Raw genomic sequence first — 24,657 nt, 5'->3', positions numbered from 1 at the left:
CCCTGCTCCAGGGGTGCTGTATCATAGCTGCCCCTGCACTCTGACCCCAACCTCCTCAGTTGGGGTATGTGAAGAAAATAATTCCACTGTGCTGTAATGTATATGTGGCGATAATAAAGGCATTTATTCCCCTGTTCTCTCTCTCTCTCTCTCTCTCTCTCTCTCTCTCTCAATTGAACAAGTCTGATGTGACTTCCTATATAATGAATAAAAAATGATGAATATTGAAATATATTCATCAAGTTGACCTTAAAATGTGTTAAAATGCACGTAAAAAGTAAACCAACGTAAAAATTGGGTAATGAGACCCACTCCTTAAAACCACACAGAGGCGCAAGCACCTTTGCTATGGACAACTCGACGAAAATAACCGAAAACAGCCGAGTTTAGTCGATGTGCCTGTGAAGGTCCCGGATGCACACGAGAAGGGGCGGGGCGATGTATGAAGCGAGTCGCCCGGATGTAAGCGAGAAGGGGCGGGGCGATGTCGAGGCTGAGAGTTTGGTGTGGGAGAGGGACATGGACCGAGGGCGCTCTTCCGACTAACAGGCCGAGAGCGACTCGCGTAGCCACAACTCTTAAAATAATACATGAGATCGGATCTTTGATATCCTAAAACAAAAACAAGCAACCAGTCTTTCACATCTACTTCCCGCACACACTAACACGGCATTGATGGTAATGTATACAAGGAAACAACCGAGACTCGGCGATGGGTAAACACTTATATTCTTTCACTACGATTTTTTTCCTCCTTTTCCTTCTCCTCTTTGACAGTCCGCCATTTTTAGTCAAACCAAAATAACTAGAAACTTAGCATATGAAGCGTATACGACTGTTGTTTAAACGCTGAACTACGAATGTGGATGTTTTTCTTGTCTCTAACCGCTTTTCTCTTTTCTATTTGTAGGTGCAACGACCGAAGGGACTCTCAGCCCTACCAGGTATCGCTAAGCTAAAGGCTCAAACAAATCAGATTAAAAGGGCCACTGACGCAGGCTTCTGGAGCATTACAGGCCTCTGTGCGCAAAACACTCACAAAAGTCTCAAATCCACCGTGATTTCTGTCGAAAATTAACACACGACGTATAAACCGCTGCATTTATTCTTCTCAGTTAGCTTGCGATCCGACTGACCGTCGAATTTACCATTAGCTAACGATAGCTAGCGTTAGTTAGCGTTAGCTTTACGGTGTAACATTAACGAGTTTCATAAGCTAATGCTAGCGGCAAGCTGTGAAGTTAGCTGGCTAAGATGAGGCCTGAATGTCTTAAAAAATATATACCACTGACGGTGTAGTTTAAAATACATTAATCGATGCAAACTAATTATTTGCAAGCAGTGACACGTCTGATTGCAGAAAGAAGAGTTGTTTATAAACAACAAGCTGACTGCCGTGCACTGTTAATAAAGACATGGCAGATTTATGCTGTTCGATCCACATTGAGATTCAAGTAGTTAATAGTTTAAACAGCTAAGTAGGATCTAGGTATAATATCTTCATAATTTTTTACTTGCGTTGAATAACATTCTGACCTGTGAGTCAAATCATGACTCAACCTTCTGCTAGAAGCACTGAAAGGAATGCTTATGAATGTAAACACAGATAGATTATAAGGTGTTAATAAAGTTCATGATTATGTTCAAGGCAGGGACATAATAAGCCTTTCCCTTTGCAGACTTTTAAATACACGTCGAAGAGTCACCCAGGTGGTGATCACAGGCATGAGAAGATGCGGGAGAGCAGCGATGGCACTCCGCCGTGTAAGATGTTGCGCAGATCTGACAGTCCTGACAGCAAGCACACTGACAACAGCGCACACGGCAGAGCTAAATCCACACATCTCCACCGAGCCAGAGACAGGGACGGAGGTACGATCACACATGCACTCCTTGTCCTATGTCAGTCAGACGGACCGGTCCATATAAGCCACACGACAGTGTTGAGAGCCTGTCCAGCTCAGCAATACACTAAACCATAAAGTTGAAGAACAAGCCAGTGTGAGAAATTTATATTAGGTTACTGAGTTAGATAAATACAAATTTACAGAATAACTAGATCTAGAACCAATGGACAGAATCCAGTAGCTGCGGTTTAGATTGAAGTAGACATAACAGAAATGACTAGCTGCAAACCCCTTATGTTCATACATTTTAAGTATTCACAGACTTTCTTTTCATAATTCAGATGACAAGTGCTAAACAGCAGATATGAGTTGAATTACTAAAACTAAGAACTAGAGCAGCATGTTCTGACACCATTTCCAATAACATCACTAGTTCGAAAGCGATAGTGACTGTCGTTATGTTTTTTAAACAGGACGTGGCAAAGCCTGCATTAGAAATTCCAAGGATTCCTTTTGTAAAAGTTTAGTTTTTTTTCCCCCAGAGATTGCAGAGTTGGTATAATCTAATTCTTACTTGAGGAGCTCTGTTAATTGCTGATAATTTCTTTACAGACTGTGCAGACATATGACTGGGTGGTTTACACCTTTTTTTTTTTTTTACCTTCTAGAAAATATTCTGTAAAATAACTGAGTTGATTTAGGAAAGAAGTTTTGGCCTTGGGTGCACAACATTTGAAAGTTTAAAGTGCTGAAGGATATAAAATACAAGCTCTTTTGGTGTGATGAGAAAGCATACACACTCCTGCCTCTTATTCTATTCAAATGTTTCACTCTCCTTGCAAATGTTGACACATCTGAAATCTTCTACTGTACAATTAGTAACAAAGACAACATGTATTATGAATTAAGCATGTTGCTAAGCGTATTAAACCCTTGACATTATGTGCTACTGTATTTTTTTTTTGTAGTCTACAATCTCGAAGGTCAAGAATGCAAATTTTTTTTTTTTTTTTTTTGGAAATGTATATAAACTGTATGCTTCAGTTGCATTGTTTTATACCATAATAGCATATAGTCATTAATCTTTTTTTTTTTTTTTTATTGGCCAGAATTGAAACTGGAAAAAAAAAAGTTTCTTTTTACATGAAATAAACAGCATTAGAAAGCAAAGGAACATTTGTTTGCTTTACTGTGTCTGTAAACACACAGCCATAATGGATACAGACAGATCATCAGTCTCCTTCATATGTATTTACGTTTACCCTCATATGTCCATGGAGCTATTTTAATTTAAACATAATCAGTTCTAAACCTAAATGTACAGCATTTTTCTGGCTCGCTCTCTTGACATCTGAAGTCATTGATATTAAACGGTCCAGAAAGTAATGTATTCAACAGTATCGGCTAAAACGTAATCCATCGCTTTCTTTCTGTTTAAAGGAATTAAAAAGAAATGTAGTGACACATTTGCTTAGCTGCATACCTGCAGTAGACTTTGAGCAGCACATAACCAGGCTCTTAAAGCCACCTTAATTTTTATACCGAAAACTGCTCTCAAACTTTCAACCTTTTTAATTACGCATGGAGGACGGGGACAGCTGAAGTTGGGCCAGCTGTAATTACAACACAGCTCAGTAAATGACACGAAGCAGTGCAGCCTAGCTGACTTTTTTCCTCTGGTCTTGAATGTCATTACATCTCTGTGAAACTGCAGGTGCACAATCATGACATCTTTGGAGATTTTAAATAAAGTTCAGGGATTAGAGACTGACTGGTATTGTGTAAATTCAGAGTTCTGCGTGCTCAGTGATGACATGAAAACATACGGCAGCGCAGCACATGTACTTATCCTTTCGTTGCCATGATACTTGTCTTTGATGCAGCTGGTGTTCATTTATTTCCTTTTTTAATGCAGGTGGCACACTAAAGAAGGTGCCTGGAACATGTCTAGTGTGCACTGGTCTTGTGTTAGATCCTAAGTTTATTTTTCCTCCTAAACGTGACTATTGTACGTTTATATAGTTTCTCATTTATCGAATAGAGGAAATTCTATTACATAGTGATATTCTGCAGATGCATCTTATCTACTAGTGAGCAACAGCTTGTGTATCTAGGATGTGAAAGTAGATGAACTCGGTTTATACCGGTATTAACGTTTTAAGCTCTTGTCGCATCTTGAGTGATATTTATTGTTTGTAGAAGTGCAGAGTTTAATGGGAAAAACCGGATGGGGTTTTTTTATGTGAATGTGTAGGTGCTTCAGCACAGTGCTACAGTATACTCCTGTTGACACCCTAACTGATTCAAAAATGTTTGTAAATTTAACATGGGCTAATACAAATATTCTGATGAAAGATATTTTACATTATTGATATTAGCTGGGCAGTATAGTCTGTGTTTATGAACACTCACAGAATCGGCAAATTAACCTTTATAGAATTTAGCAGATATTTTTATCCAGGGCATCAAAGCTTCATCTTGGTGCAAATGGACCAAAATCTAAGAAATATCAAGATATTTTTCTTGCTGTACTATCTTGATGTACTAGGTCCTATCTAACAACACAAGGAGAGGCAGACAGTGACTCAGCTGTTCCTTTGCTACAGACAGGAGAAGTTCATCCCAGCACCTGGGTGCCAGGGCAGAGAAGAGTCTGGATGCATGTCTTCCTTGTGTGCGAGTCATGCTAGAGGCTTATGTCTGAGTTTTGTTGCGTTGCGCTAGAGGGATATGAATAAAATTTTCAGATTTACAGCAGATTTGTTGCCAGCTGTAGCCTTATGTAGCAGGCAGTGCTGCCGTAGACGCATGCACAAGGCGTCTTTTTGACTTTTTGTTTTATGTAGCCTGTAGTTTCTATATAGAAAGACTAATAAACTATTAGTATTAATATTCTTGATGCACTGTGCTGTTAAAATGTAAAAAAAAAACCCCGATAGACTTGTGTGCTGTTCTATGTCTGTATCTGTCTGTCTACGTATGCATATGTGAAATGTTAGTTCCATACATTTTGTTAGATCACTGCCCATGTAAACCCTATCCTTAGATCTATTGAGCTGTTGCTATAAAAGCAATAAAGTGCATTAATATGAACGTATCCTGTAAATTACAAACTACCGTCATAGCTGGTTTTAGAGAATTAATCAATACCTGACCAATCAGATTTGAGAATTCAGCAACAATCAGGAGTAACGTATAAATGACGTGTATCTCCCTCTAACCTGTTAAGACTGTTGGTCTCCTCAGGTTCCTGTATACGTTAGCTCCTTTATTTGCCTTGTTCAAAGTTCTCGTACATGTCTAATTTTTGGGATTACTGTTACTGATTAGAAGGCTGAGTGTTCAAGACCAGCAACCTGCCAGTGTTGGGCCACTGAGCAAGGCTCTTAACTTTCTCTGCTCCAGGGGCACTGTATCATGATTTGAGCTTGTGCTCTGTCGCAAGCCTCCTAACAAGCTGTGGTATGCCGGGAAAAGAATGTCACTGAGCTGTAAGGTGTGACAAAGAAAAGGATGCTTTACAGCTCACATGTTTAATTAACTAGTCAAATGATCTCCAGCTAAAGAACAAATGCTTTCCATTTCTCTCTAATCAATAGCCACTAAAATTTTTTTTATTATTCAGTAGATTATGGCAGAGCCTAGGTAGGTGTCTAATTTCTTTCTGCTTTGTTGTTAATGGCATTTTTAATTGTTCTTTGTTTGATTTTTACTTTTCAGGCACCAGTATTTCTCCTCAAGAGAATTCTCACAACCACGGTTCTCTGCACAGCTCCAACTCTCACTCCAACCCCAACAAATCCGACACAGTAAGTATCCCCATGTCTGTGTCGTGCTGCTCCTGCTCACACGTCTATGGTCGAATAAATAAAGACAAATCATATAGCTTTTGTTTTGTACTTATGCTGGCTTTGAAGCTTAAGCATGCTCTTTGGCCTGTCCGTCCTCCATTACTGTATAATCCAGTACTATCTAAGAGACAGGAAATGGATGGGGTCTGTTATTGTACAGAGTTGACATGTGTTATAACATTGATCTCTAAGTGCTGTTAGTGATTCCACTTGATAGGATCACTTGCTAGAGCTTTTAAAACATGTAATCTGTCACACTCCGAACATTCAGCGTGATCGGAAAACATGCGTTGGGACAGCACACAAACACCGCATTTTGTTGTAAAAAAACAAAAATGATGCCTTGCTCTTTGTGATGGTGCTGCATTTATATCGTAGTGGTAAATAAACATTCTCTGAATTTAGTTTCCCAATTGGACAGGTTTGCTTAACTTTTGGATGTTGGTAGAGGTTTGCCAGTATCCTGGGGTTGATGGTTGTTCCCAGGGTTTGAGTATACCATGTTTGCACCCGTAAACGTTGTTTGGTTGGTCAGAATATTAAAGTAGTTTTCTTGGATGGACACATTCGTTGTTGTACTGGTAATAATGATGATCAATTTGCTGTTCTAAAGAATGGGGTAAAAAGCCTAGAGGACAAAATGGCATGCAGGAAATATTGCCTATTGCATTCAAAGCTTGGAGTCTACAAATCTGGCAGCTGAATTTAAATCAGAGCAATATTTTCTTCTTTTTGGTCATTAGCTGAGTTTGCTTTGATTGCACACCACACAATATATATATAGGAACGAAGTTGATAAAATAGTTGCTGGAAAATTCTGCTAATACCTGGAACATTTTGTTTTGTTACATTCATCTTTTTATTTATGCACGATTTATAGTTCAGCTCACATTTTTTGAGACAGCAAAATAGCAATGCAGTTTTCGAGCCACAAAATGCTACTACACACGCCTTCAAGGTCATTTTTTGATGAAATTGTGTGTATGGGTATTGTACATGTGCTGAGACCAGGCAGGAGGCATAGATGCAGTGATGGATTCCAGTATGTTCAAAGTTATTAGAGCAAGAAAGGGAAAAGGAAACATGGTGGAAATTAAACTGACTTTACCAGGGAACCTTTTTTAGATAGTGAGGACTGGACTGTTCTCACCTGTAATAAACTTAACTAGGGTTTGCATGGACGAGGATAGAGAACAGAGTAGTATTTCATGCCCCTGGGTACAGGTGGAGTATTCACTATAAACTGGCAAAGCTGACAACTAAAGAAAACGAGTAGACGGGAAAGCACAGTTGTGTGGAAAGTCACGGTGACTGCAGCATTCTGCATCCATTTGCTGTGATGTCTTGAGACTCCAGTCCCTTCCTGTTTTTGTCAACCTCCTCCTGGGTTCTGACCATCTGTCCATTCTGTAATAGTGTTGGTAACCTTAGAGCAGGAAGATAAAATAGTGCTGCTTTAAGGTTATTTTAACATGACAAGCTTTCCATGTTTTACTCAGATCAGATCTGTCTGTGTTGCTCTTCATATTCATACCCACAAGGCACTTGTCCCTGGAAACACCCTGCATGTGATTATAGACTTTTTTAGGCTATAGTTTCAAACACTACTTTGTTTTGGTTTCTCCCAGTTTTGCATGAATTGATTCCCAAATGTCAAGTAACTCGCCAATTTCTCCATCCTTCTAGTGAATATGGTTCCTGCTGTTGTTGTGCTTCATGCCACACTGCTGACACTGAATCATCATCGATATGTGCGTACATGTCGGGGAGAAAAAGCCACGTGAATTTCGATCTGACCTTTTTAATTCATGTTGCATTGCCAGATATTGGATATATATTCAATCTAAGCCCTGAAAAATCTGAAGGCAGAAAATCAGATTTCTTTCCCTCCAACCTGGAAATGTGAACATCTTCAGTAATCTAATTGTAATAAATTATTATAGCGTGTTAAGTCATTTCTTTAAATAGACAGTTAACCATTTCTGATATTATATACTCTCATAATTCACTTTATTAGAAACACATGTATGCAGTTATCTAATCAATTATGTGGCAGCAGCACGGTCATAAAATCAGATACAGGTCAAGAGCTTCAGTTAATGTTCACGTCAAAGATCATAGTGGGGAAAATTATATTTGTGACTTTAACCATGGTATTGATGTTGGTGCCAGATAGGTCGGTTTGAGGATTTTGAGTTAATTCTGAATTGTTGTTAAAACCAAAACCATCCTGTGAGAATAGGGTCTGCAGGCTGAAACACTTAGCCGACGAGAAAGATCAGAGAAGCGTGACGAGACAGTTGACAGGAAGTGTATAGTAACATAAATAAGCAATCTTTACAACTGCAGTGAGAAGCTTTGCAGAACACACAACACATTGAACCTTAAGACTGATGGGCTACAAGAGCAGATCACCACTTCAGGCTCTACTCCTCGGCAAGAACAAGAAGCTGAGGCTGTTAAGGGCACAAACCCAGTGTGGTCTTATGCCTCTTTTCCACCGGAAAGAACCGGGCGCTGGTTCAGAGCTAGCGCTAGTGCTGGTTCAAAGTTGGTTCCACTGGCGAACCTTCTAAGAACCGGTTTGCCTTTCCACCGGCTAGAGAGCCATCACCGCGCCGAGTGTGACGTCACTGTATACGTGTCACAGCAACGTTAACGCAGCTCCGTAAGCTCCGTGTAATCTGTATAAATGGAGGTTGTAATCGTAGTACATACCGTTATTTTATCGTTAACACAGGAAAAAAAATTAGCCTTAGCATGTAGCTACCTACTATCATGTGTGCTGATAACTGATCATACTGTGGTAAAGTAAAAGTGTATTAAACATTTAGTATACCTAAGGTACATTATCAAATGCGCTAACAGTAGCCCAGCTCCCACCCCAAGCGGTTCTTAAGTCTAGACTAGCAACGTTTTGGTGCTACTTAAGAATCACTTTTCCTGGTTCGGAGCCGGTGCTTTGGCGGTCGAAACAGAAAGAACTGGTTCTAAATTAGGCTCTGGCTCCGAACCAGCACTCGAACTGCCTTGGTGGAAAAGGGGCATTATGCTGCTGTAGACTGTCCACTTCAAGGTTTGATGTTTTTCGGTGCATGCAGAGATGCATTTCTGCTCATCATGAACAAATCACACCATTTTCTTCAGGTATCTCTGATCCACAAGGCATTTCTGCTGACAGAACTGTTGCTTCGAAGCATTCTGTGTAACTCTAGAGACTCTGTGAAATTCCCAGGAGCTCTGCAGTTTCTGAAATACTCAAATCAGCCCATCTGGCATCAGCGACCATTTAACGATCAAACACGCAGGTTGCTTTTATTCTTCTTTCTGATATTAAATGCAAACTGAAGCTCTTGACCTGTACCTGTATGTGGAGTTGCCATATGATGGGCTGATTAGAAAGACCTCACTTATGAATTCTCGAACAGTGTTCCTTATAAATCGGACATTGAGTGCAGATCGTTTCAAAATAGTGTTTTAAGGCTTCTACCCAACACCCAGCCTTTTTATCTTTGCACAGTAGCGCAACATAACATAAAATTTATGAATAGCTGATACTTTAGTTCAGGGTTACAAACTACACAAAGTAAGATGATGATGATGGTGATTTTTGTTTTGTAAGTTGGGGAATCAGCTCCCCGAATTGGCTACTCTTGTCTCCTGATCTCAGAATACATACGATTTTTGTCTAATTCTTAGTCTAAAGAAAATCCTGTGTGAATTCAGTTAGTGAGAATTGTGGTTTCTACAGGAATCCACAACAATGCAATAACAAGACCAAGAAATTCAGTACAGTAAATGTACTTTTCTGTAGTGTTGCTGTCTAATTGCAGTACGTCTTTTTAAAATCATCATATTATATCATTATCCTTAATGTTATATACCATCCTAATATTATATTATTTGATATCAATTACATTTTTTTTTATTTATTTGATCTTATATTGCACAGAATTTTACAGCACATCTATTGAAGCAGTTCTGTGGAAGGTGAAGCTGTGCAACTTTTTTTTGGGGAAGATTACCCTGAAGGGTTTGATAAATGGGTGACGGTGTGTCACATTCCTTCTAACATGAGTTTGGGAATAGATTTGAGACTGTGCTATATTTAGTTACTCATATGCTCTATCTTAAATCATTTTCTCTTTGAGCGGAGTAAAAAGCTCCTGCTCTTCTTCAGACCTTCTTGCTTTGGATGTGTGGTTTCTGTAACCCGGTGTAGTAAGGATAAAACTGCCACTGCTTTATCAACAAGATAGTTACTCTGTTAAATTTAAATAGAAACAAAAGAATGGTAAGAGTTTATATATTAGTAGTAAAAATTGTAAGTATATTCTAGTCAGTAGACCAAGATTGCCTTTGAAAATCTTTTTCAAGCTGTTTGTTGTGTATTAATTATTTTGTTGTCTTGTTGCAGGAAATGCTCGCAGTTGTTTCTTTTCCATAATTGATTGTAAATCAGAAGCCATGTGGGATGTAACCCTTTACCCTTAACCGTGTTGCTATTGAATCCTGTTGGAGATTGCATGCAACAGCACACATCACTCTGTATCTTTAAACATCTGTCTAGCTGACGTAATAACTCCCAGTGAAAAATGCTATTTATGGAATGCTGGATGATCGTGTCCTGTGAGCATGAAGATCTTTCTTGTACAGCCATTTGCTGCATCATGTGGAGAGCGTAGATTTTTGGGTTTGGTTTGTAGCACTGTTAAATACTGGCCGGGATTTCGGGTAAAATATTCTGCAGGGGTGCCAGAATCTGCTGTACCAAATATTACAAACGCTTGCATCAGGATATGACTTCTTTCCTCGTGTGCTTTCTGTTTTGCTCTCTTGAACTTCCCCTCCCCCTCATTCTTCTTCCCCGAGTTTCTTGCCAGCTCCTCATGCCTCTGTTTCTGTAATGTTGGCTGTCTCCATTTCTACCACTTGTCTGCCTCTGATTCATTGATTTCTCCTTTGTTCTCTCCATGCATGCTGGTTTATGATTATGCCAGAAACAAGAATGTGAATTACAGCAGTTAACGTTGGCACACTTCATCGATTGTGATGGTAGTGATTCAATCAATAATACGTTCATTATTATTTATTATAAATTCATTATCGTGACAAAAGGACTGGCAATTGTTATTGAACAATAAATAGTTTTTAAAAACAGAAATGCTATTTTATTTCAATTATGTAGTAGTAGCAAAGTCATTTCCTTGTCTTTATCTCTGATGCTTTTGAAGTGGTCATCCGCTCTGTCGTCGATATCACGTACGTTTGTTGCCATGTGAATGGTTTGACAGGTGACAATTACCCCTGCTGCCTGGGTAGAAAGAACCAGTAGTGTTTTTCCGTTAAACATTTACATCAAAGCACACGATACACGTTCCAATCTGACACACCCACTTTAATCGTTACGATTAAAGACTCATTTGGACAATCTGCTGTCAGTTTCATGAACAGTTCAAGTGGGGATCAAATGCAGGTATGAGGTGGGTTGAGGTTTTGAATCAGAGGGGATAAACTTGTACAGACTGATTTTTATTATTTTTTTTTAGGCAAATCAGCAAAAGTGCAGCATCAACAAAAGTGTATTTAGATGGAAACAACTCTCTGCCCTCAGTCTGTGAGCTCATCTGTTACTGTGTCCATTCCTCTGTGTGCACATGCAGTACTTTTTCCACAAGCTCGGCCTTCTCCTTTCCTTTCAGACCTGACCGCATTCCTGAACTCTGCTTATTATTGCAATCGTATCCAACCTTTGTAGACGATTTAGTGGTATCTTCAAATATCGATTTGTTGCTTTCTGAAACAGTTCTGTTAAAGCGGATTTAGTGGTACGGTCAAATCTCATGTGGAAGCTGGAGTTTTACACTTTTGCATAACATGCATTTGAAATTGTGTACATTTTATAGCATTTAGAAGATGCCCTTATCCAGAGAGACTTTTGTTTTTCATCTGTACAACTGAGCTATTGAGTGTTAAGGGCCTTGCTCAGGGGCCCAGCAGAGGCAGCTTGGTGGTGCTGGGTTTTGAACTCTCAACCTGTCGATGTGTAGACCAACGCCTTACCCACTGTGCTACCACTTCGCCCAAGAAAGATTTCTTTTCTTTTTTTTCTTGGATGTGCAAGGGTTTGAACCCAGGACCTCATTCACGTGAAGCATGTGTTTGATGTTATGCCTGTGGAGAACAAGCTTAAGAAAACAGTACACAGAAAACATTAATAATGGTCATACTTTTAAAAATCTGTTTTGTTTTTAAGTGTTTTTCTTTGCCTCCTCAGGCATATGACCCTGCAGATGATTGGTCAGAACACATCAGCTCTTCAGGGAAGAAGTACTACTACAACTGCAGAACAGAAGTGTCGCAGTGGGAGAAGCCCAAAGAATGGCTGGAGAGGTACACAAATGCTTCTGCTATAGTGTCGCTTTGATCTACAGGAAGTCAGCTGTCGTCTTTTGTCGTGGTTTTTGGTTTGTTTGCTGCGCTAGTTTCTGATAAGAAGTTGCAGTTATGAGTTGCCACTGGGTATAGACATACAGTAAAGCTTCATGTGAGATGAGTCAAGATAAATGTCAAGTTGTCCATTTATCCTCAGACACCTATGGCACATCCAATGCAAGCTGGCATATCTTACACCAGGTGGTACAGTTCTTACTTATCTGAATCCAGAACCATTTTACCTTGGTCCTGTTTTTGTGTCCATGTCCACACTGAATGTAGGTAGTCGTGTAGATCAATGGTGTTGTCAGGAAGGGGTGGTGACTTAGTACTCATTATGTTGGTGTGAATCCATGATATGCCACTGATACTTGTCCCTCTCCTTAGACGTTTGTTGAGCTTGAGGTGCTGAGAGTCAGTACTTTGTCCAAGTGTATCCATTCTTTAATCTTTAGGGCCAAAACTGAAGACATTGAGGGCAGAGGTGCAGTCACTTCTTTCTGTGGCTGGATAACAAATGATCATCTATTCACTATGTAGTGCACTCTTTGGGTTCTTTGTTATGGTTACTGAGCATATATAGTGATTCTGGTTTAAAGGTGGTGGATTTGACATGGATACTAGTGAGATGCTACAAAAAACTAAATCTTCTGTATATTATTCATTGACACACATGATTACAAAATTGGGATAATAACAGGGTTTCCCGCAGAACATTTGTTAGTTAAGGCGTTAGGGTTCGGCGGGTGGGCGGGGCTGTGGATGGGGCTAGCGGCGGGGCGGCACTTCTTTAAGAGATAGACCACAGACTCTACTACATTTAACAATTATTTATTTAACACTAAATATAAAATTTAAATAACGTATAATAATAAATAAAGCAACATTAAAAATTTTGCGGACACGGGTTTTATCAACTGGCTAGTTATCTTCTAGTCAGTGACGGCCCACGTCTTTCTCTCATTTTGGCCATGTGGCGCGTGTGAAGCGAGTCTGCGCTATTCTCCAAGATGCACTTGTCGGCTTTGGTTTTTTTTTTTTTTTTTTTGGGGACGACCTAGTTAAGGTGGTAGGGCTTCCGAGCTTAGGCGGGTCATCTTAACTGAAAAGTGCTGCGGGACAAGTTATTTGAAACTTTTTAGACACATTATTATCGATTGGTCCCACCATCTCTTAGGATAAGAGGTAGGCATACAGCAAGACTTTTTACTCTTTAGGCACCGAGGTGGTGGAATGAACTTTGCCTAGATGTCTGAACAGCTGATTTTGAAGATCTACCTCTTCCTGAAACACTTAAACTAGCTATTATTTTTCAATGTTTGTTTTATGTGTATATTTAAACAAACAAAAACCACCCTTAAGAGTTTTAGGTTGACGGTATCCTAAGTCTGTAACCAATTGAACCAGTGTCAATGTGTTTGTTGATTGAGACTTGAAAGCACTTTTGTATGTAGCTCTGGATAAGGGTGTAAATGTACTCTCATATTAATGCATTACTAATGATTAAGACTCATGATTGTGTGATTGCCAGTATAATGTGCCACATTCCATAGCATAATTCATGGCTTTATTTGCATATCTTTGCTCAGTATACATGATACCATTTGAAGAAATGCAATTAAAGATCAGTACAGGTACTTGGATACAGCCAGTGTTTATATATACTTATTTGTCTTATTTGAACAAAACCGTATCGATCAGACTTTTCAAGAGGGCTGTTTATTTTTTCCACTGTTTCAAAAGCACTTCCTCCCTTTTATTTTATTATTCCTCTCTCACATGATACAGAGAACAGAGACAAAAGGAGGCATCCAAGATGGCAACAGCAACAGCGGTGGTCAATAGCTTCCCTAAAGATAGGGACTACAGACGTGAAGCGATGCAGGCCGCTCCCACAAGCTTCACCCCTACTAGTGAGTATCAGCCATTGTCGCACCTCTCATCACAAAGCTGCTTTATTCTGAAAAGTAGTATTCTAGTATGCAGTATTCTAGTATGTGCTTGATTGCTGCAGAAAAGCTTCATGTTTAACAAATTATTGCCATATCCAATTTACAAACATATCAAGTGCTGTGTCCTCCTTATCAGGCTTTTCCTGGTCTCTCTCTTAATCCTGTTTCCAAAGCTGCTGTTATTGATCAGTCAGCAGTAAATTCATGTGGTGGTGGTATAGAAATAAAACAATCGACAAATGGAAGGGAAAGTTGATGTCTGCTCTGCACTCTTATGGTAGCACGTCGTCCGGTCTTAGGGCATACATATCCGTTTATTCATAAATGTATTAATAACGTATGCTCAGTTTTAATTCAGGATTAGGAATTTTGCTCTGCTGTGATTCTCTCTGGCACAAAAAAAACCAGCAAGGATTAGATTAAAGGTCTGATATAGGAATTGTTTTGCTCTCGAACACTGTGTGCGGATGCGCCGGTGCTCTTAAAGCATGGAAGCATTACATTTTTAATTAAAAACTAAAGTTTTTTTTTTTAACATAATGATGTTACATATATATTTACATATGTGCATTTTAATGGTTCATAATTAAATAACATTGGGTAAAGAAAGTATCTGAAAGATACGTTAGTCCCTGTCACTTAAGCACATAAGCAGCATCTACTTTGCTTTCTCTCTCTCCCTCTCTCTCCCCCTCCCTCTCCCCCCACATCAGAAATGCACAGACTGATATTTTACTGTGAGACAGGTAAGATGTGCTGGGAAAATTTGCAAAGCCCTTTGGCTGTTAGCATTTACAAAACAAATTTTATATTCCAGCACTTCTAAATAAATGTCTCCTAATAACATTGTTTTTCTGCAAACCTGTGTGCAGAACTTATTCACACCTTCTGACTCATCAGATTTAAGAATTTTGCTTTGATATACATTAATAAATAAAATAATCACTCTGTGCCGAGGTGTGTAGCTGATTGCAGGGTAAAGGCATTGTTGCTCATGCGTAGTCTCAACCTCACATCCACAAACTGTTGGTTGGTGGTCTGATGCATGTGGCACACAATGTGAAACACTTCATGAGTTCTGAAGTTGTCATTATCTGTTTGGATGAATTCTTCAGGATTTCTGGGAGATTTGTAGTTCGCGTTTGTCCTCCTGGACACAAAACCATCATGACTCTCTACATCCCTTATGAAAGAAGGAAGCTATCATGTTTACAACTGTGACAGTCGGTGCTTATAATGATCAGCTAAACACTGGGTTTCCAATTGATGTGAGGTTCACAGGATGGACTTATTGGTTTGTTTGACTTTTGTTAAATGAACAGTCCACGGCTGAAGACCGGGTCTGTTTTTGTGTGGACGTTGACTTTCTGATAAACATAATGCTGAACAAAACTCTAACTATGATTGGTTCATTTACATGTCAATCAGGCACCTTCTTGAACGGTTCTTGGCCAACAAAAGCTGCTGTAGAGACTAACGGCAGAAGGGATTGCCTATGTGATATTACTTTCTGTGTGGTTTGTGTCTTCTGAGCATATATGTCCTGTAAATTCAGTACAAATGTGAAAGCTATTCAAAGTTTCTCAGTACATTTTAATAAATCGCTTAGTCAAAGACAAAGTGGTATAAGACCTCCATCTTCAGCATACCGTTGTATGTCCTTTTCAGTGGATCACATTGCTTTTCAGCAATTTTATCCCTGTCATAGTAAATGGGTGAATGTTTATCTTTTGTGTATTTCTATGTTGAGCAAAAAAAGTCCTCAAATTTGAGTTTGATTAAACTTCTTATTTTAGCCGAATATAGTTACCTTGGTTATATAGTTAGCCGGATATAGTTACCTTGGAGTGACATAAAGGAAGTGGCTGAAGAAGACGTATTTTAATTAACTGTCCTTGTATTTAAATCACCTTTTTGCGGTACTGCCCAACCTCTTTTCCCTCTTTAGTACAGTCAATGCACAAGCTATAAATAGTAAGATTTTCAAGAAAATGTCAACAATTGCTTTGACTGAGGCTGCTGAGGTAGATTTAGAGTTCATGGCTGCGTTCATAGTTCACTGTATGTCTGTAACTGTTCCACAGATCCCTCAACTCCATGACATCTATAATAAAATCATTTTTATTGTACAGTATTTGGTCAAAGGTTTTAACAAGACCTGAGAGTTTTATAAATTGGGAAGATGAAGTATAACATCATTCAGTTCAATTTATAATTGCCTAAATGAGGGGGATGTACATTGTTCCTGCTTGTACAATCATTAGAAGAGGAATTAGCAGTCAGGTGTTTTATGAAGTAAAAGCTCAAGATTAATCAGCTTCTATAACCTATAATCTCGATCGTCTACCTCTGTAAAAGCAGAAATTTCACTTTGCGGTTTTTAAGTGTGTCTGCATCATGTCAAGAAGTAAGGACATGACCTTGTTCTGCTGCCATGGTATCGGAGTTTTTTCTTTTCATTGAGACCATCATGAGCTCTACTTTTTTACCAGAATATTCTTGCGACAAATGTGAAGCCATCTGTCCAGCAGCTTAAGCAGAGCTGACATTGAATCATGCAACAGGATGATCTGAAGCACAGCAGCAGAACAACATCTGAATTACTAAAGAATAAAAAAATCAAGGTATTGGAATGGCTTGGTCAAAGTCCTGACCTTAACTGAAACACTGTAAAGAAGAGTGGGACAATATTTCTCTGCATTGCTAGAGACTCTAAAAATGTTGGTGTACCGTCACCCGTGTACCGTCAACAACTTGTTTAAATAACTTGTTTGAGGTTTTTGGTTATGCTAATGTGCATTTCTGAAGCATCAGTACGTGTGAAATGGTGGTGGTGATTGTTTTTTTAACAATGGTATTAATGTTTTTATCCTATGCAGAGTCTGTAGTTGCCACAGAAAAGCCTTCCTCTCTCACCCCGTCCTCTTCCTCTGCTGCTGTGTCTGGGCTAAGTGGCACCAACCCCACTAGCTCCGCGTCAAGTTCTACAGTTTCCCCGGTGATGCAGTCCCCTGCTACACCTACTATCCTGCAAGACCCCTCCCTATTACGGCAGCTTCTACCTGCGCTCCAGACGGCACTGCAGCTGAACAATGCCAGTGTGGATATGGCCAAGATCAATGAAGGTAACCTTTAAGAACTGTATGAAATCAAAAATAAGGATCGTAAAAAATAAGATGCATTCAAGTAACCGTAGTTGGCAGAGTTAGTTGTCCCTCAACTCTTTGGTACAGCAACAGCTTGGCGTGGTGTCTTTGACAGCTGCTTCTTAGTGCTAAATGTTGTTTAGTTTGGAACTTTGCATTTGGAAAGCTGATTCCAAGTGTCTGTTTTGCGACATTTAAACAGACTCCCTGAAGCTGTTTTCCTTCAGACTGGCAGACAGTAAATTAGCCATGATCCGGCAGGGGGTTTTTTTTCCTGCTTCCATTGCTTAGTGAGCTGTGACATAACCAAGTATCCATGCTGATTCTGGCTGTCTGCTTTTTTTTTTTTTTTTAGTAGTAGTGTCATGACTGACTGGCAGCTTGTATATATGTTGTTGCAAATTTTGATTGATATTTTGATTTTATCACACAATGAAATATTTGTCTATTCACTCACACTAATGCTTTTTTCTTGCTGATCTGTAGCTCAATTTTACAATATTTTTCTTTGAGCCATGTAAAAAAGCCACCGTTTAAGTTTGACTGAATCAATAAATGATTTTTTAGTGTGCCGGTTTATAATAGTGCAATCTGAGATCCCTCCATTGAATCTTAACAAGTCTTTTGAAGTGTTTTATATGGTGTTATGTCATGAATGTTTGCATCTAGCTCTCTAAAGATTACATTATTAGAGCCTTTTGTTTGTTTGTCAGGATTAAAAAAGCTAACTTGCTGTGGTAATAGTTTTGTGTCCCATGAAGTAGGTAAGCAGTCCTGACACATTTTGGTAATTTTATTATAAATTTGTGAATCTTTAGTAGCATTTTGCTGCTCGTGCCTTGTAGATCACTAGTTTTCTCACAACTACCACAGAAATGCCCCTCTGACTTTCCTTGTCGTGTTCATTGGACAGTGTGCAGCTACAACCTATATGTGTATATTTTTCCCTGAGAAACTCATTTATTTAAAAAATGTATTCTTGGTAACAGCAATTTCTCATTCTGATTTATCTTTCTGTGTGTAGTTCTCACAGCTGCAGTAACACAGGCTTCACTGCAGTCGATGCTTCACAAGTTCCTGACTGCTGGTCCATCTGCCTTCAACATCACAACACTTCTCTCCCAGGCTGCTCAGCTCTCTAGTCAAGGTATCAGACAAACACACACTTGCACTTGGATATTCAGTCTCTTTGCTCACTTCACCCAGGGCCTCGGTCATGTACGTTTCATGTCTTCATACGATTGTTCATGTTTTAATGTGATTCACTACATTGTGTTAAAAGATATATTCTAGATATATTACAAAATATTCTTCTGTACAAACCTCATTTGGATTAAATGACCTGTAAAACCTTAGCTGTGTTTCTGGCACTCAGCAGTTTTGCAATCACGCTCTTTAGCGATGGTGTAAATTTAAGCACAATTTGATTTGTTTGCACTTGCATTTCTAGCATCTCAGCTTGCAGAAAAACATTTTTCATTGGACTTTTTAAATCCTACCTAGCTCAAATCTACCTTAACACCCAACACTGGAAGTTATGTATTGATAAACACGATCAACATTGAACTGCATTTGTTAATGTATTCCTCATTTTTTGGTGAAGTGAACTAAGTGATGTGTCCATTGTGGTGATGACCACAGTTTGGTGTGCAGAACATGAGAACGTGAGAACATTAAGTCAGTGGCACATGCGTAATACATATTTAAGTGATTATTTCTGACAAAAGGGCTTTAAGTCTTTAATTGTTGTGGTGTTACAGTTGTGGAATTGTTGGGAAAAAATGCGTTTATATATTATACATTTTATTATAAATTTACACATAGTATGTTTATCTCTCTCTCTATCCATCTATCTATCTATCTATCTATCTATCTATCTATCTATCTATCTATCTATCTATCTAGATACATACATACATACATACATATATATATTAATTAGTGTACACACAATCTATACATACACAGATATATATATATATATATATATATATATATATAAATTGCTTGTTTTCTAGCTTTTATTCATCATTAGATGTTCGGTTTTGTATGTGCCCCAAAACTCAGTCTGACAGGGCATAGCAATTTATTTGAGGCGATGTTTTTTTTTTTTTTTAAATATCAACAGTGAAGCACAAAAAACACATTAAAATGGAAATGTGATGTTTATGATGCAAATAATAAGCTAGTCACAAAAGATTTTCATTTCTTTCTTCTTTGTCTCTCTTCTTTTGCTTGGAGTAGCCCAGCAGTCCAGTCAGTCTCCAATGTCCCTGACGTCAGATGCTTCATCTCCGCGGTCATATGTCTCCCCTAGGATCAGTACGCCTCAAACTAACACTGCACCCCTGAAACCCCCCCTGAGCACCACACCTGTCTCATCTCAGACCAAGGTACACACAATATGGGCTGCCTTAAGCTGAAATTCGAGTGGTTTTATGCCAAGTGGTACAGTGACACCATCATTCCCCTCACTGTCTCTTGGCATTTCTCTTTCTCTTTATTAGGTGAATGCTCTGGGGATTAAGACCAGTTCTCTTCCCCCACCCTCATCTCAGCAGCCCCTCCCCTCAGATAAACACCATGACAACAGCAACTCCCCACGGACACTGCAGCGGCAGAGGTGTGTGTCTCTCAATGAAAGAAAAACACAATATTTACACATTATAACTATCATCTCATCCCAGGTTTGACAAGAAGCTGAGCACCAGTTGCATTGATGTGGGAGTGACATTTTATACCTGCGATCTTGTACACTAGACATGTGCAGTGCTGCAGTGTTGCTTCTGCCTATGTATGAATCATTTTTTGTTGGGGAAAGGAACCTATCTGCTTGTGTTGTGCTGCCATCTTTTGGTCAGTTCTGGAACTGCATTTGTAAACTATGCATCTGTGTACGTTATATGAAGTACTGAAACCGTTTCTATTGTTCAAGCTCTGTTCAGTTTGGATTTTATAGATAGATGAACATTTGAAGATTTTCATTTCAAATTTTAACTTTACATTATTAACTTTCCTGTGCTGTTCTTTCCACAGTAGTCAGAGAAGCCCCTCGCCTGCTCCTAACCATGTGGGAAACAGTAACAGCAGCAGTAATAATGGCAGTGGTGGAGGTCAATGTACTGGCGCGGGGACCGGAGCAGGGCCTGCAGCTACAGTACCGGCTGGAACAGGCACGGCCAGACAATCCTGCTCCTTCACGCCTTCGTTGGCGGCACACTTTAACGAGAACCTCATTAAACATGTGCAAGGCTGGCCTGCAGAACATGTCGAGAAACAGGTACTTTGCTTTCCTGTCTTGTTTGCTGGACAGCAAACTGTGTATTATACAGTGACTCTTAAAATGTTCCTTTTTTGAGGAAGTTGACTCTAGCATTGGTCTAGCATACAGTTTTGCCAACAGCATGAATCCATGGACCCAACCTCCTTTGTGTTAACAATCCAAGCTGGTGGAGGTGGTGTAATGGTGATGGGAATGTTTTCTTGGCACACTTTGGCCCTGTTAATACATATCATTGTTAATACCTCAATTCCATGAAGCTTTTTAGAGAAAAGGGAGACCATACCCAGTATTAGTGTGAAGGTGGTGTAACCTTGATGTCATGATACAGTAAGCTGTAAACAGCAAATTTATAGATTTCTGCAAAGCATTATATTCTGCTGCTGATATAATAATTTATATGATGTCTCTGCACGATGAAACTTGATTAATTCACTATTAACTCGGCAAAATCACTGAAATGTGCTGGGCTCTATAAGTAGGGCTCTGTGGAATCAATAAGTGGAGGTGGAAACTTCGTCAGGCTAAACTTACCCCAACTGTGGTGAAGTAACAAGTCTATGGTGCTTGAGGTATATATTGTTACTGTTTTCATATTTAGTCTTTTTGCCATCCACATTAGAAACTTTGCAGGAGTCAGTTTAGACTTCTGTTCATTGTTAATAAACATGTATATAAAAATGAATACAGATCATTCAGTTTAATGTTCTTTAGTTCATACAGGATAATAAAATTGATTTTATATCATTAAAAAAACACTGCATTTCAGTGCTGTGGGGGTGACTTTAACATGGATCACCTTTTTTTTTTTTAAATAATTATTAATGAACGATTTAAATGGTATTGAGTGATTTGTATGTATAGTTATATTGCTGTACCAGATTAGTCTCTGTTGTGAATGTGTTCCCCAAAAGCACACAAAATTGATGGCAACCAAATAACTTACTGTATACTGAAGTAGAGATCAATTCAGGCATGGGATTGTTGCGGTTTCTAATGCAATTGCTGTATAATTGTTGTTTTGGACTGCCATCTTCTGGTTAACAGTGGGACTACAATTGTGACATTCATCATAGTCCAATGATCTAGCAGCAATAAAAGCCCTTCTCACAATCTTATGATTGGCAGCCGTAATAGTGGAGATGATGGTGATGGACCGAGTGCTAGTGCAGAGCTTGAAAACCAGTTGATCTTTGACCCTGTGAATTAGACTGTTCATTTTGACTCAGATTCATTTCTGTTGAGCTCTGCTCTGTTTGAGATAAGCTACAGATGTTTTTCATGGTATGAATGGAATTTACATTATTTTGTGTGTGTTCTCAGGCGTCACGGTTACGTGAAGAGGCTCACACCATGGGCAGCATTTACATGTCCGAGAACTGTACAGAGCTGAAGAACCTACGCTCACTTGTGCGTGTGTGTGAGATCCAGGCCACACTGCGTGAACAGAGGTAACCACTGTCTTCCATTTAGTTTGGATATCTCTAACAAAAAGATGTGTAAAAACACTAAACATTTATTAAATCTCTGTCAGAATCTGAAGCTAGAAAAATAACAATCCTTGTGGTTGTCAGAATAATGTACAAATTAATATCTTCTGCTATATCCCCCCCCCCCTCCCTCTCTCTGTCTCTCCCCCTCTCAGGATACTCTTTTTGAGACAACAAATTAAAGAACTTGAAAAGTTGAAGAATCAGAATTCCTTCATGGTTTGAGAACTCTGGGTTTGTTTGGTGTGGGTTTTGAATAGAAGGACAGCAAAGGTATAAGGATGAGTAGGAGTCCATTTGCGTGCACAGAACCCTGGAGAACCAACGTTCTGTTCTGCTCTTGGTCCAGTCTTACACAAAAGGATCTGCAGTGAGCTTTGGACTGAAGAGCGAGGGAGGGGGATAATGGGTAGAGGCTGTGGGCCAGATGTGGTGGAGATGTTTTGGGACCTGCTCTTGCCAGGGGCCGTGTATATGTAGATTTCTTGTAGATGTTATTTCCATGTTGTAAATAAGTTTTGTAGATGAAGCAATGGGAAGCCATGCCTATCAGAAAAGCTTTTGTCAGCCAAATGTAAAAAAAAAAAAATTGAAACCTAATCAGCACCAACACCAGTCGAGGGCATTCATTGTCTTCAGATGTCCGTATGTTTAAAAAAAATCTGACTACAGATTTTTAAACCTGCCTTTGAAAAAAATTCTGAAACATGCTTGTCAGAAAATGTTTGGTGAGCCATTGCCTTGAGCATGTACTATACGTGCATGATGGGAGGGGTGGTGGACGATCCAGTAGGGGCATCTAGTAAAATTGACCACAACACACGCGCACACACATGCATATCCGTGTCTTCTGACTGCGCACACTCCCCTTTTAAACCCTGTCTGGTTTGTTTCTGTCTCTCTGCACATGAATAAGTGTAATGTTGATAAATGATTAATTGACATTTACCCCAATCTGTTGCTTTCTCTGGTTGCACTGTAAAGGTTTCACTCCCCCAGCCCCATCCTTTTTAAAGGGATTGGATCATGTCTGTCCACAATGGTTCAGTGGTCTCTGCCCCAATGGCCCTATTGAGCCCCTTGTCAACATCAGTGCCTGCTTGTACTGGAGGAGTGAATCTGAAAAAAAAGAAAAGAGAGATCCTTTTGCTCATTGAGTGATGAGGATAAAGCACCATTCCTGCAGCTCGATCTAAAATGCCCGCCTGCCTGCCTCCCTCCCAAACTGGCTTCCTCTGAACCTGGTGAAGTCTAGTTGATATCAAGAACAATCCTCTCCTCCTTTCTGGCAATTTGTTCCTTTTTTTTTTTTCTCCTTTCTCCTTTTTTTTTTTTTTTTTTTTTTTTTTTTTTTTTTTTAAGTTTATTGCAGCTTGCATTAAAACAAGAGTTCATTCCTTTGTACAGTCGTTAATTAATAATGGAGTTTAAAAAGAGTTTTATTAAAAGTTGCAGTGATTACTAGTATATCATATGTTGTATTCATAAATTATTGTCACACATTTTCCTTTGGACCCTGATTGGACAGAGAGGAGCTAGTGCTACCGGCTAGTAGGAAATTTAGTGCTGAAAGTCAAGGCTGAGGACTGGACATTACCAACTCCTCCATATCAGAATCAGGGCAGGGCCACCTGGGGTCAGAAGGTCAAATGTGAAATGTATGTATTGTAATAAACATGCTTAAAAGTACATCTTGGTTCATGTTCATCATTTTTTTGCATTTTACTTAGTCGTTGAATAGGATATGTGAAGAATCAAAATTAATGAACAGATTTGCACTGATTCTTCTGTCTAAAAGGAAAAGTGGACCCAAGTTATGCCAGCAACCAGAATTTGGGAACGAATAGATGGACAGGTAGTTTTGTCTGCTTTTCCCAAAGCTAGCTGTAAAACAAATTCTTGAACAATCCACATATTAAATGAGCTACAGTTTACAATTCGTATAGGCACTAAATTTGACAGTTCATGCTGAATGTTACTGATGATTGGAGTTTTTTTTATGGGATTGTGTAAGTTTGCAGTTTTATTTCATTTAAATCCTTTCCTCGGTTTTCTGAGTCATTAAAATGTCTGGGTAATGTTACTCCAGTTAGACTCCAATTACAAATGAATAGAAAATACTAAGATAATGGTCTTTAATTATGCATTTTAAGTTGGAGTCTCCACACAGACAGTCTCTATTTTAGGTGCCATCACGGCTGAGTCTGAGCACCTCTTTCCTGATCCACTCCCTTACATCTGTCTCATTCTCACAGTTTGTAACTCTTTAAAGGTGTGAACTACCAGCATGAAATTTGTAAACAGAGCTGCAGGCCTTTCACACCCCTTCAGTGCCCCCCCAAACTCCACCCCCACCCAAAAAAAAACTCACTTATCCACACAGCCATTCAGACCAATTCTTCAATTCTGTTTCTTTTGCAAACTAACGTTTCATTCATATACTAAACAATCAATACCAAATGTATCATACAGATGTTTTTTTACAGCATGCATTGGTTTAATTTTTGTACCTCATCAGTCTTACTAATTATAGATTAAAGTTTCTAATGATACTAGAGCAAGATTTTACCGGCAGGATAAAAGATATAGTAGGTGCTCAGCATTTTGCAGTTGGTCATAGTTTTAATCATGGTGATGTGTTAGTTTGCTTCTTTAT

At 39.1% G+C, this 24,657-nt stretch overlaps 1 protein-coding gene and 1 long non-coding RNA gene across 2 annotated transcripts; both read left to right on the top strand.

Annotated features, from left to right (window-relative positions):
* The first annotated feature begins 468 nt into the window (after positions 1-468).
* Positions 469-23,690, top strand: waca (WW domain containing adaptor with coiled-coil a). The gene is made up of 13 exons (XM_027177556.2): positions 469-716; positions 911-944; positions 1,680-1,872; positions 5,568-5,656; positions 11,976-12,091; positions 13,922-14,046; positions 16,965-17,210; positions 18,256-18,378; positions 19,476-19,624; positions 19,739-19,854; positions 20,268-20,511; positions 21,835-21,962; positions 22,157-23,690. Exons 1-13 carry the CDS (start codon positions 676-678, stop codon positions 22,224-22,226), a joined length of 1,674 nt encoding a protein of 557 aa, XP_027033357.1. The 5' UTR covers positions 469-675; the 3' UTR covers positions 22,227-23,690.
* LOC125145343 lies at positions 5,666-10,862 on the top strand. The gene is made up of 2 exons (XR_007143708.1): positions 5,666-7,449; positions 10,116-10,862. It is a non-coding gene; the product is annotated as an uncharacterized LOC125145343 (long non-coding RNA).
* Positions 23,691-24,657: the final 967 nt, after the last annotated feature.

The sequence above is a fragment of the Tachysurus fulvidraco genome, chromosome 8, assembly GCF_022655615.1.
Source record: "Tachysurus fulvidraco isolate hzauxx_2018 chromosome 8, HZAU_PFXX_2.0, whole genome shotgun sequence".
Lineage (NCBI taxonomy): Eukaryota > Metazoa > Chordata > Actinopteri > Siluriformes > Bagridae > Tachysurus > Tachysurus fulvidraco.
The sequence above is the reverse complement of the archived record's forward strand: the minus strand, read 5'-3'. Positions and strand labels throughout refer to the sequence as shown.